This window comes from Hirundo rustica, chromosome 5, assembly GCF_015227805.2.
Source record: "Hirundo rustica isolate bHirRus1 chromosome 5, bHirRus1.pri.v3, whole genome shotgun sequence".
Lineage (NCBI taxonomy): Eukaryota > Metazoa > Chordata > Aves > Passeriformes > Hirundinidae > Hirundo > Hirundo rustica.
This window is the reverse complement of record NC_053454.1, coordinates 31,781,922-31,795,832: the sequence shown is the minus strand read 5'-3', so window position 1 is coordinate 31,795,832 and position 13,911 is coordinate 31,781,922. Positions and strand designations below refer to the sequence as shown.

The following is a 13,911-nucleotide window of genomic DNA, read 5'->3' as shown; positions in this document are numbered from 1 at the left end:
GGGTGAGAGTGAATCACAAATACAAATGAAATAAAGCCATCATATGAAGCAAAGTTGCCAGTAAAGGATTCACTGACTTTTGCCCTAATGCTGAAAAATGGCGAGGGAGTGGAGAAGGAATGAAAGGCTGAATCTCTCCCACTCAGAGCAGGGCAATGTCAGCCCACTACCTGATCTTGATGACTTTTATTTGGAGTACTGACAGCAACTGTCAATCCTGAGTTATAAATTACAACAATACTATTAATTGCTGTTTTACCTGATGAGCAACCTTAGGCATAAATACTTAATTGGAGAAATGACAGCTTAGCCACAAAAGGCTTTCACTTGATACATAAAATTTGCAGTCAGATATTTTAATAAAGAAATATACTGTGCTGATGGATTAATTGTGCAATGCACTTGCCCAACTCTGAAAAGTGGGAATTTGTCAAAGAGTTAGAGACGTATGGAGTGTTGTGTAATTCTGGGTGTTAATCTCTGAGAAGTTTTGGGGATAAGGACTCACAGTTCCTAGGATAATAAGATCAACATCCAAATGCACTAGTGATCTGGAAAGATATGAAGACAAAGATACAATGATTGTGAATTAGAAATGTCTTACAGCTATCAGAAGGAAGCCACTAAATTTTAACAAACCTAAGACTTAAATGGTGACCATTCCAACCCTTCTTTCCAAGAGAATCATCTGAAAAAGAACCATTCATTTACCTCATTGGAAACACCAGAAGAACTGTCTTGAACATAGTCCAAAAGCTTTTTAGGTGGCTGCATCATAAAAGCAGAAGTGTAGAGATGAAATGGAGTAGAATCAATGGCAGCAAGGAGTGAAACATGTGGAAAAGGTGACACAGTTAGAAATTAAGTGTTGACAGTGCCAGATACAAAGAGTGACACACATGGGTAGAATGGAAGGATAAATATATTATCTTAAAAATATCTTAATAAAATGTTAGTAACTTTAGGTGGTAAATTTACAACTGGAATGGTTGAATAAATACGAGCAGTTTTTAATACTGAGAGAGAAAAGTGTGAAGCATCACAGTTATGCTCTCTTGGAGAAATTTCAGTACAGTTTATCTCAAAAGTTATTGTTATCAATAAAATATTGTTGAGATATGGCTCATCAGAAGAATTTATCCATACTGTTTCTACCCACCTAGAGGGAGGAATGACAAAACTACTTGAATGGCAGGATAATGGAGATAAAAATAATCCATGACAATGTGATAACATTATAGACTACTGCACAAGAAATTAAACCCAGATATATTTACCTTTTTTTTAATTTTTTTTTTTCCCCCCCCCAGGGGTAGTCAATGGGTAATTTTTTAAAATGCTATGATTAAAACATTAAGGTTTTAAAAGAGTGTATATGATTTTCTTTCTCTTCTGCTGTTCCTGAAGTAGCAGGGAGTTCTGATTTTGGTTTATGGCTGGCTACAGAAAGGGACTAAGGTGCCTGGTTTCAGGATGTCCTCCAAGGCCCTGTGTGAACTGCTCAGGCTCCTCATGTAGCCTGGCATGTCACTAATTAAAATTTTGATAGGCCTCCAGAGAATTTTTGGCTGACAGGGAACAAAAAGAGTGGGGATATTTTAAATCCTGATACTCTCAAGCTCATGTCTACATTGGATTTCCTGGCTGTGGCTTATGGCTTCTGCTTTTTAAACTCAGAAATCTTGGGGAGGATCCTGAGGAGCTATGAGAATGCTTAAAAAGACTGCAGGAATGCTTGGGTTTACTTCCCTCCTGTTTCTAAGGGGATTTCAACTTCTTTTAATTTTCCACCTGTCTGGATATTCCAACTATCTTCCTAGACACTCTTCCTGGGCGAAGACATTTGTTATCCTTTTCCCTAAAGATGTTAGAGTGTACAAGAAAGAATTTGAGCACTCTGTGGAGCCAGAGAGGGTGTGTGCAAAAGCAAGTGCAGGTGCATCTCCAACCTAGTTGTTAAGGCATTGTGCAGGGAAGAAGTGAAGCCTAGTTCTCAGGCTTGCCTCAAGGACAATGTTACTACTTTACCCTTGTAAAAAATATACAGCCTTAGGTGCTTAGATACAATTAAACCTATGGTGTGTGCAGAAGAACTGCAAGTGTTTAAGAAATCAAAGGTGAAAAATTGAGATATTTCTGATTTTTAGGTTTTTCAGACAGATGGAACTCTTCAGGTTTATAATTTTAAATGTAAGTGCTTGCAGCAAGCAGGTCTAAATCAGCAGCTGTTTGCCAGAGACTTTTTTTTGGGTAATGGCAATTTGTGAAAATTAGAGCAGAACTGAAGTCTGTCCATTCAAACAGTGTCCAGCTTGAAAACAGAGCAAACCCATATCTCTGTGTTCAGGTGAATAACACATATTCTGCATGTATGCATGTAAGAGATGAAAAAAAGGGGAAAAAACATCTCAGTATTTCCTGCTATAAGAAAATAGTTTATGGCTTCATACATTTAAATTTAGATATAGTCCTTTAAGTAAAATATATGATCTGTAACTTATCATTCCTAATGCAAACTGCCATGTTTTTCTGCCCTAGAAGACTGTTTAAAAATAATCCAGCCAAATGCAAAAAAATTAGGGAAACTAGCAATTATCCCTGTTTAGAATGGAATTTGTCTTATTATTAAATACTTACACACGACTATATGTCTAATACATACTCCTTATTAAAGCTCTTACTATAACTACTCTAGCAAGTTAAGAGTCTATTTGAACAAAATACTTATATTCATGAGACTTTACTGCCCTTCCTCAAAAAAACCCCTTATATTAATTTTACTGGCATATACTCACCAAATTTGGTAATTTAAATTCCTCATTCTAAAAATATTTATTCCTAAAGTGTAAATATCAACATTCTGTCCTCACTTACCGGACGTCCAAACTCCAGCTCTGAAAAGAATTTATACCAGGGTTCATTTTCTAAATCTATGTCATCTGGGTTTATGCGATCAGTCTGGAGCAGTTGTGAAGGAAAAGGGAAGGAAAAGGCAGACACTGAGCAAAGTGCTAGAAATGCTATGTCACTTTAACAACAAACACACAGACATAAAACAAATACAGGGAAAGAAATGGAATAAAATCAAAGAATGAAGATGGTATTTAAGATAGAGAATATTTGTGTTCAAGAACTGTCATTCACTGGTAGCTTTAATACTTTTCTTTCTGTTGATGTTCTTCTAAGGACTGAAGATATTATACATTTTAAAATTACACTTTTAAAGCTAAGGGGGCTCTTTGACCTTTTCTTTAACATCACTGCATCAGTTAATTACATTTTATGCTGCTAAAGATTCCTTGTGAGGAAGATGGTTTAAATGATTGTCTTCTCCAGCACAGGCAAGAAATTGCCCATCTGATCAGCAATAAAGACACAACTTTATCTGTATCACTTTTGGTCATTCCTTGTCTTCTCACAAAGCATATTAATTCTGAATCTTGATGTCTTGAAGCAAGCACTGAGTAGAGATAAGGAATATGCATCATGCAAGCATCACTAAGTTAAAAAAGCCACTCCAGCATATGAAAAGGAACTGGTATATTTTAAATCCTATGGTCATACATAGGGAACAAAAAAAAATGTATGCCTTCTGTAATATTTGTTGCAGCAGTACTGTGAATTGCTTTCTCTTGCATAGCCTTGTTGACATAATGAAGCATTTTTTTTCAACAGTGAAATACATTGTTTTCATCTGAAAATTCTCACAGCCAAGGGATAAAGTAGCAGCTGAAGATAGTATTAAGGAACTTCCCCAGTGAACAGAAGAATAATTGACAGATTTATTCAAGCAGCATGAAAACATGATGGTGCAAAAAAGTACAGCTCTCAATGGGATATCTAATCAACTGTAAACTTGGTTGCATTAATTACTTTCTAAATAGCTTCAGTTTCTTTGTAGCATCTGATGTAGGCTTTCATGCGGCACAGAATTATGGTGAACTGTTGGCTTAAAGATCTCTGAAACAGAGAAATCCTCTTGTTAAAGACATTTCTGAATTTAAAATTTGCTTCTCCATAACTTTAATTATTGGAACCTAGACACTAATTATGGTGTGACCTAGAAAGCAATCATCAAAGAAGACAGGGTCCTGCATAAAGAATTACACTGGTGATCAAGTATGTAACACTTATTCCTCTGGAGCCAAACGGTCACCAGTAGACCAAAGCAATCACATACAGCTATTTCTGTTTTCTGCAAGAGATAACACTGTGCTCTTGACCATTTCAGGTAATCAAACTTCTTACACTTTTCTTGCTGCTTTTGATGTTACTGGGACAGCCTGCCAACTCTGCTCTATTGAAAGATCAACGACCCTTCTGAACTACCTTGGTGCTCACATATCTATGAGCTGTTCATGTAATATCTGGACCCCAGCTGTTGTTTTATACTGTTATCTTCACAATGCCCTTTCAAGTAAGGGAAGTAGTATTCCTGTAAATGCAGAGAGAAGTGAATATCACTGATGAAAAACTTGCTATGCTCCACAGAAAAGTCCGGAAGTGAAGCTCCTCTGGAGTTTTGCGCCCTTACATTTCCACCATTCACAGCCATACTGTACCAAAGACAAGTGCTTGAACTCAACTATAGACACCCAAATCTTTCGTAGAGAAACACTACTGAAATTAATTCTATGAACTGACTACTAAAAATGTGTGAATTTAATAGAGATGATGACTAATTTAAGAAAAAAAACCCAGGATTCTGTTCTACAGACATATGAAGTCATAGGGGCAAAAAATGACAGATGCAAAATGCAGAACATAACTTTGCTTGGTTCCCACTACAGAGAATGCTTGCCATATTTAGAGGGTTTTTTGCTTACTTTAAAAAAAAATTCCACAATTTGCATCTGGATAATGTGAGAGGAGATTACTAAACAATTCTTTTCTATCCTTTCTCCAAACTAAGTTACCATATGCTGAAATATTGCATGTTTTTACCTTTATATTCTACCAAAAAAAAAAAAATTCTCACAGAAATGTTGGTATCAATAAATGGGTGTATTTGCATTAAATAAATAAATTTAAATGTATATAGAGTCAGAACTGTGGAGCTTTTGGCCCTAGAAGTCCTGGCCTACATTATCCTGTGAGCCTCAAGGTGCCCTGAAGAGCAGCAGCCCCACACCTACACAGTGATGGAACCATGTCCCTCCTTGCAGGGAAGCAGAACACATGGACAGATCAGCTGGGCTCTCCCAAGCCAGCTAAGGAGATTAAATTGAGAATGGGAGTTGCCTCTCTTTTCAACTTCAAATACTCTTGCAATTAGCTGCAAGTTTAAAACCCCTTGTGTCTCTGCTGGTAAAGAAAAAGCTAGAAATAATGTCTTTTATCTGGTTTCTAATTTTCATTTCTTCTGGTGTAGTAGTTGCAAATAGAATGAGACTATTACAAAGTATGCAAAGCTAACACCATGCAGCCAAATCCACCTTTATTTACAGCTTCAACCGCAGAGGGCAGCAAACAAAAAGAAACTGAGCACTAAAGTCTATAAATTCCCTGCTGCCTGGCAGTTCTGGACAGGACTGCATTCCCTGTTCTACCGAGATCAATACACAGGCAATTGATTTTGCTGGGCTTTTTTGCTGTCAGTTTTGCTGACAGACCTTTTTCCACTATCTCCCCTTCTAACAGACTTAAAATGAATACATCAGTTTGACTAAAAAACTGCACTTGGCTTAGTCTCACGAAGTACCTCCCAAACTACAGGAACAGAAAGTAAAAGCAATAAAGGAAAATCCCTTTTTATGACTTGCCAGTCAAGTAATGTTCCTACAATCTATCCTTCATCTAGCAATTTAGTAATATTTTGATTATTTAAAAAAATATACTACTAAAGACCGCGAAGTAACTTCACTTCTTTTGCCTTATGCACCAGATGGTCAACAGAACACTACATCAGCATACTCAACTATAGATCACAGACAATGAAAAAAATTACATCTGTAGTATTATATTAAGCTTTGCCTGTTCTTGGTTTGATACACAATAGACATCCACAGGTAATATGCAAAACTGTGCAGTTACACTCATGAGTTAAATGGTTCTTACATGTTGATCAGTATTTTGCATTTTTAAGTTCAGACACCAAACTGAAGCCTGTCTGGAATAGTGGGCCATTGTAAATTTGGCTTTGGCATTTTATTACTTCCAAAGAATTTTGGTTTTCTTTTTTTTTTTTCTTTTTTTTTTTTAATGCTTTTTAAATAGCTGTGGTAACTCCCAGTCTACTACTAGATGGACTTAGTCTATTTTTTTAATGAGAAGAAATATTTTTTGATGAAATATTAATCATACCAAGCAGAATATTCAGATAACCAGATTGAGATGTCAAAAGCAACCAAATGTGCATGTTCTAAAGAAAATTTCAAATTTTCACTACACTAAAAACCAGACCAAATAAAAAACAACAGATGTACATCATGGAACTAGCCCAGTCTATTTCTGGTATTTGACAAAACAGTAATTTAAAAAATAAAATTCTAATTATGAATTCGTCTTGCATATAAACTCAGTAGAAAATTTGTATGTTGAACAGAGATTTCAAAATCTGGAACTAAAATTTAACCTCACAGTTTTATTTGACTAGCACATGTATACTTTTATGCTTAGGATAAAACAACTAATGAAAACAGAGGCATTGCTTGTACCTATTTTATGAGGTCTTTTTTTACAGTAACACCGAGATTTTTCCTTACATATAATACTGCAAAAATAGATATATGTACATGTATGGTGGAATTGCTTCTCATAAATACAAGGTAGAAACTAGTAAATAATAAAATTTAATTTCATTTACACATGAGTAAGATTAAGTTGTTACATCTCCATTGTCTTACTAATGGAAAGTAAACATCCATTTTAGGAAACAAGTCCATCATTTGGATGATGTCAGAGAAAAAGAGAAATATTTAGTTGAATTGCAGACACTGGAGATGGAAACATAGATCAAAACAACTTATGTACCACTCTATCAGTGGCTTCTTGAAATAGGAAAAAAAGGAGCTGTATCACCATTTCTTGTAAGACTATTTAATGCCTTAATATCACAAACTTTTACTGCAATCTCAAAATACTAAGCCCAAGCCTCTCCTTTTTGATGATGTTTTATACTCTTACAAATTCAAATTATGGAAGAAAACACATTAATTTCCTGTTTCATGAAAGAAGCTACTACATGATACAGCAGTTTGAAACTATACTCATCCTTCTTCATCTATAACAAAGATAATCAGTTATCCCTAACCAATCTATCCATATAATGTTTGTTACTAGGTCAATGTTTTAGTTTATTATTTCTCACATTGTTTTGATTAATGCAGATCTTATTTTGATCAGTGATGATCTGCTGCATAGTATTTCCCACTAATGTTAGCTTTAGACTGAATCTCAATTTCTTTTATTCTTCCCATGTTCTCATCTCCACATCAATCACAACTGATTCGAATCTACTACCTACACCAATAAAGAAATGCTGATCTGTGAAGTTTGACTTCACCTGCTTATTATGATATAAGGTAGCTGTAAATATTTTGGTTTTTTAACAGATTACTTTGCCATCAAAGCTACAATCTTATAGACATGGAAATTATTTAATTAAAAAAATTTGAGGATTTGGAATTTTAGAAAAACTCCCTTTGACTTTTTTGGTTTTGGCAAAACTAATAAAATATGACTTTCTGGTTTAGATACTATAAATGTTCATCTTTTGCAACATCAATTTACTGCATTTATTTTATATTCTGCATTATTATGAATACTTTCCTTCAGTCATATCAAAGCAATTTTTCAGACATTTTGAGATTATCAAGATGGAAGATTTAATTCGTGCAGTACTGACAAATTTGAGAATTTGGAGTTTTCATCTGAATTTGGAACCAATGCCTTATTTTCAGATGTCAGCTTTTCCTATGCACAATGAAAATTTCAGATGTCAGCTTTTCCTATGCACAATGAAAAGAGCTTTTGACCTGCTTTGCTGATCCTTCTTTAAGAAGTTAGTATTACTTTCTATATCCTATTCAATGAATACAAGGAAAGCAAATACTTCAGTGAAACCAAATAATTTTCTGTTAGTAACATGGTCCAAAGGAAGTATCTTAATTACATAAAGCTATTAAATAGCATCTTTATCAACAGTAGACATTCCAGATTGATGAAACTGTGATAGTGCCCTATTTTGTTATGTTACACTAGTGTCAGTACAACTTTCATCTTATATTAATTTCCAATTTTTTACAGCTTTGAATCACACATAAACAAAAAAAATCTCTCAAATCTGTACATGCATGTACTCTTCTCAGCTTTAAAATTTCTTATGAGATGGTTCCTTGCATGTACATCAGCTAAGCCTAAACTTTTAGTCTAAGCTTCAGATGACAAAGTACTACCTTACCTTGATGGATAATTGCTTAGTAGGTACAACATGACTAAAGCTTTTCTGCATGAAAATATTTTAAGCACCAAACAAAGCTCAAAATTCCATCTCTTGATTAAGATTAGCAAAAGTAAAATGCATAAGCATGTGGGAAAAAAGGATTTAGAAACAGTCAGCAAACCTCACTTTTTTTGTTATTTCATTAGTGTTCTAGAATTGAAAAATGTAGGTCTGACCTATTCATCAGCACTGCGATTGTTATATGAATTATTTTTGTTCACATTACATCAGGGGAAAATGTAATTTATTAGAAAAGTGAGGCCATTCTTGGAATACACTGAAATCAGTGTAATTTTCTTATTTTTAATTTGAATCTGCTATTACTCTTTGGCATTGGGAAGGAAATTGGTAAATGGAAAATAACCTCAGTGTTTATAATGCAACCAAGGCATTCAAAAAGTGCTCAGGACAAATAACACTGCCTTTTAAATAAAATTATTTGTTAAATTCATCTGCACTCAGATACTAATTATATTTATTTATTACAAGTTCTTACAGAAATGACAATTTCCTCTTTGAAAAACATATCAGTTCTTCAAGAACTCAATTTCACAGAAAAAGAGTTTTGTGTTTTCTAGCTAACAAAAATTAGATTCCTGAAAAGACCACAAAAACAAAGGAAAAGGTTCTTGGCTCAGGTGTTTTACACCAGTTGATATACTGCATAATCAGAAATTCAGTTATTTCCTTGATTTCCTTTAAACTGGCAAAATAAAATCTGTGAACAAGCATGTAATACAGAAGCAAATAACAATCCAGTACTGATTTCATAAATGTCTTCTTTAAATCTGGACTCCCTCAAACATTTCAACCTCAAAATAAAAGGCCAAGAAAAGAAAATACTGTCATTGGTAAATAACAGCTTTCCTAAAATAAGAAAGTGTTAAGATGGCACAAAGTTAAATTAGAAGGGCTGGGTGAATGTCTTTCAGCAAATGAAAACTTCTGTTAATTGTCATTTTGCAATCATTAAGCATAGCTTTATTTCACATTTGCAATCATTATTCAGAAAGCAAGAATAAAGACTACTAATTACATGGTAAGGTACACTCATTCATAACGTACACTCACTCAAATCACAGAGAATTTGAGGCTGGAAAGCACCCCCAGAGGTCATCTTCTGTTAAACCTTCTGTTAAAGGTAGTTCTAATTATATCAGGTTGCTCAGGGCTTTGTTCAGGTGAGTCCTGTCTGGGCAACCTTTGGGCCAGTATTTGACCAAAATCTCCTTAGATTTACAATTCAGCACATCCTGAAAATGCAAATATTTTATTTTTATGTATTAATTAATCAGATATTATATGTGCCATTAATACTACTGAAAATAAGTGTTGTAGATGCACAATAACTAAAAAAAAGCAGTTTTTATCTGTTCTGCGTTTCATCCATGAGGTTTGCACAGTAGTGATTTCTTGGAAACACCAGAAGATGTAAGTTGAGCAAATAAACCAAACTCAATTTTCCAATACAACCATAAGATAAGAGCAAAGACAAATTGCTGCAAAATCGTACTTGAAAAAGGATCTTCAACATTCCTCTAAGTAGTTATTATTAACAGTAAATAATAAAAAGATACCTCTTACCAAATCTCTTACTGTATCACCCATTTCATTTGTGTGTCTTACCGGTCTTTCGTGTTCAAGGATTGATGACTTTCCCGGCTCATATTCAAAAATACTTCTTGGTTCAGAACGGAACTTGCGAGTATCTACCTTTCTGTCAGGAGGATCCCAGTCATTCCTAAACAACAAATACAAGCAACTGAACTAATCGACATCTAGCCTGGAATCCCAGTGTTTTACTCTATCATCTTAACCTACTTACAGCAGGTATGACCAGTACAGCAGGAAAAACGCTAGAGATGTCCAGCCTGTGATCACTCATATTTTTCTTTTAACTAGTAGACCAGTTTAAAAACTACCCTAGCATACCATGTCAAAAAACATGCAAACCATTGCAAATAACTGTATCTGTTTCAATATAATATAGGCAAGTAGTAGATATTTTTGTCATCACATAATATGATAATAAGGCCGTACTGAAAAAGTTATAAAATCTCAGGCAAAAAATTAGGAATTATTTTAAATGACAGTGTGATAGTCATTATCCTCATCTATAGTAGAATTGCTTCTGAATATCCTTGTAAGCAGCATATTGTTTCTCTTTCTTGAACAGATAAACAAGAAGAAAAATTTGGCAGCTGAATCTGGAATAGAAATGTATCCATTTTATCTATAATTACAATTTTACTTTCAATTTACTAATGCCATGCAAAGAATTAAAAGCAACATGTGCTACTATTTTTTTCAGTCATTTACTATGTCATGTTACTAGCTACCTATACGTTTTGGGGGAATACTTAGCTAGTGAGAGCTATCTTTTCATGGCAGTTCCTGTAGTACCTACCTTCATTGTACTTGGAAAACTATAGCTCATACATATTTTTATTTAACTCAGTGTAAAATGACCCACTAGTAACTCAAAGGTTGGAGGAAAGGGAAGGGGAAATACTACCAGCTAGTGTCTGTATTTATGATAAGAAAGAGCACACACTGATTACATTTTTTAAGTTCTATTGGTCTTTCTGGCGTGACTTGGTTTGATGTGACCTGACATCATACTGCACATGTCATGTGTCTTAAAAAAAAAAAAATCTATGGGGTAGCTTTTGTTTATAGAATGCTTGCAAGTGCATTTCAGGGACACAGATGCTTCTATTTATAAAATGCCCTACATTTCAAAGGAAGTTGTTCTATATGGCTTTACTTTATTGTTTATTTCCAATGAGGAAAAAATTATTTGCAGAGCAGAAAAGGTTGCATTTTTTGAGAATTAACAGGAAAATGGAAATACTCTGATGGAGTTGCATTATACTGCAAGCCACTGAAGAAAAAAGGATGCTACTGAAATTCTGATTCACACTTAGTTCAACTAATTTACAGTTTAAACCTTTAATCCTGTATGGACTATATTTTGAACTCAACTGCTAATGCAAACCATATCTTGCCTCTCAGCTATGAGACATGTGATATATGTGGGCCTAAGCCTCTTACATGAAATTTTAAATGCTCTGGCTTTATAGGCAATTAAAAAAAGAATCTCCCTATGGCAGGAAAAGATTGACGAGCTATAGCTTTCAGCAGTGGGTGAAGCATAGCTAACGTGTTTGGCATCCCTTGGCCTGGAGAACACAGATTTCCACTGCCTGTCGTATCATGCAGGAGATTAAATTGGGAGGTTACATAGACAAATTCAGTGCTGAGAAGTTGTTTCCAAGCTTGACAAAAGGAACTGCAACAGGCCTCAGTTTCTGTGACCAAGGCATTTGGCCTAGCACGGGACAGCTCACACAACTTCAGAGATCAAATTTTGGTTTCTTGCTAAAAAATCTGATCTTCTGTATGACTTGCTAACAAAATTCAAGCCTCATCCCCTCTGTAAGGCAGCCCAACTTGAACCTTTAGCATTTCCTCTTGACAACCTGCCCTTGACAAGAGGGAAGCCAAAATCAGTAACCATCAAGCAATCTCATCTCATAGATGCACTATGTGTATCTACTGAATTACTGAATCACATTTTGGATTGCCACTACCTATAAATTTTTCAAAAAGCCATAGTTGTGTCTTAATTTTAAACACTTAGTATGGTCTTTCTTCATAATATTTTATTCAAACTGCTAATTATTAGCAGTTTGAGTAAAATATTTAATAGAATTAAATAGATTTAATAATAGATTAAATAATTTAATAGAATTAAATTTTTACATATAAATATGTTTACAGTGTCCAAACTGACAAAAATGGTCAAATTCTCTTTTGCTGCTTGAATGTAACCAAGAGAGGGGAGCTTGTAGGCACAGATGAAAGGAAAAATATTACCCACAGAATATAGACTATAGAATATAGACATAGCCGCACATGTAGATTTATAATAGCATAATATTATATTAACATCTAGTATTAATTAATGTAAACACTAAAGAAAAAGATTTTTGCTTGAGCTAGTACCTACAGATATGCTGGAGTCAACAGAATTTGTGTGCAGGTCTCTTACATGGTTGTATCAAAAGAATAAGCACTTATTTTCTGTATTTTTCATTACTAACTTTTTCCAGACTGGACTCTAACAAATGTGACCTGGTTTTGTGTAGAGGATTTGGATAGAAAACCATGAGATATCTGAAATGCCTCTTTAATCTGTAAACACTATCTTGGTTTACCCAAAACTGATGGTATAAAGCACTTCTAAGCTCTGGGGAAATGTGGGTTGACTGCTACACTTTTATACAGTTTTGCTTTCCCTTGAATTTTGATTTACATCATCTTTTTATCCTTTCTCTTTGATGCTGGATACAATAAATGGCCTTTCCTACTCAGAGACTAACGATTGAAGACAGCTCCTAGAGCACAGACTGTTCTGAAACACAAGCAGGACAATACCACTAATGAGAATAAAAATCCTTAATGCTCATGGTTGCATCATGAATAAGAATAAACATTTCTTAAGCACATTGAAGAAATGACAGAACCATATATGATGCCCAGATTCCTGGCAAAGCTCACCCCTCATCACCTGACTGGCCCTTGAATAAAGCCCTTGAAGTCTAGAGCTACTATTTCATCCTTTGTTATATTCTGCAATTGGAATACTGTACTTAGCAAGAACACTGTTTGAAAATGCACAAAATTACTTTTCTGGTGTAGACCGTTGTCTCATACGATGTGGTGGTACTGGTGGTGGCACATGTGGTGGCAAAGGGGATGAGACCTTAAAGGCATCAGAGCTACTGTCAGAAGCGCTTTTGGACAGTGGTCTGTACGTCTGTGTCTTTGCAGCTGGGTGTGCCTGAGCAGAGAAGGAGGGACTGTAGCTACCTAATATAAAACAAAACCAGAAACAGCCATAACATGAGAGTAAGTCTTAAAAAACCACAACACGGAATGCTACAAGAACCCACAGTAACTCAATAAAACGGCAAGATTACAAAAATATGTAAATAAGTTTTAAAAGTACATTGCTGTGTATTATGTAGCTCATTAGAGAACTTCTTACGTATTTTTACACAGAATTACAAACAGATAAAGTGCAGTACAGTTAAAATAAATTAATTTGATGGAGAAGTTAATGGGTGTACACATCCATCACATCTGTTAATGACAGCCTCTAATGAATTTCCAGGCTCATCCTGTTGCTCAGTTGTTCCATGTTCAGAAGGTAGAGAAGAGGCAGGAAACACACCTTTTTTTCATTGTTATAATAACTACTTGGTTTGTGATGATGAGGCAATAGCATATCTTGAAGAAGATCACAAGAATACAAAGACATGTCAAACCACTGACCCACAACAAATCTCCTGAACAGCACAGAAAAAGGCACTATTGACAGCAAGTTTCATGCAACAAAAACTGAAATGCAAAAATTTTGAACAGCATTTTTGAAGAAGGCACTATGGCCTTTTTGCACATTG

The 13,911-nt window shown here is 34.8% G+C and overlaps 1 protein-coding gene across 9 annotated transcripts in view; it reads right to left on the bottom strand.

The window, feature by feature from the left end:
* The window catches only part of SORBS2 (sorbin and SH3 domain containing 2), a 147,344-nt gene that overhangs the window by 32,942 nt on the left and 100,491 nt on the right, over window positions 1-13,911 (bottom strand). For 7 of the 9 annotated variants that reach the window (XM_058420505.1, XM_058420506.1, XM_058420507.1 and 4 more), the window contains 2 exons: window positions 13,135-13,318; window positions 10,070-10,184 (listed from right to left, as the gene is read on the bottom strand). In XM_058420505.1, coding sequence (XP_058276488.1) covers window positions 10,070-10,184; window positions 13,135-13,318 — 299 coding nt within the window. Of the gene's footprint in view, window positions 1-711; window positions 769-2,874; window positions 2,959-10,069; window positions 10,185-13,134; window positions 13,319-13,911 lie in introns of all 9 variants that reach the window. The other 2 variants (XM_058420512.1, XM_058420504.1) reach the window with 1 other exon arrangement.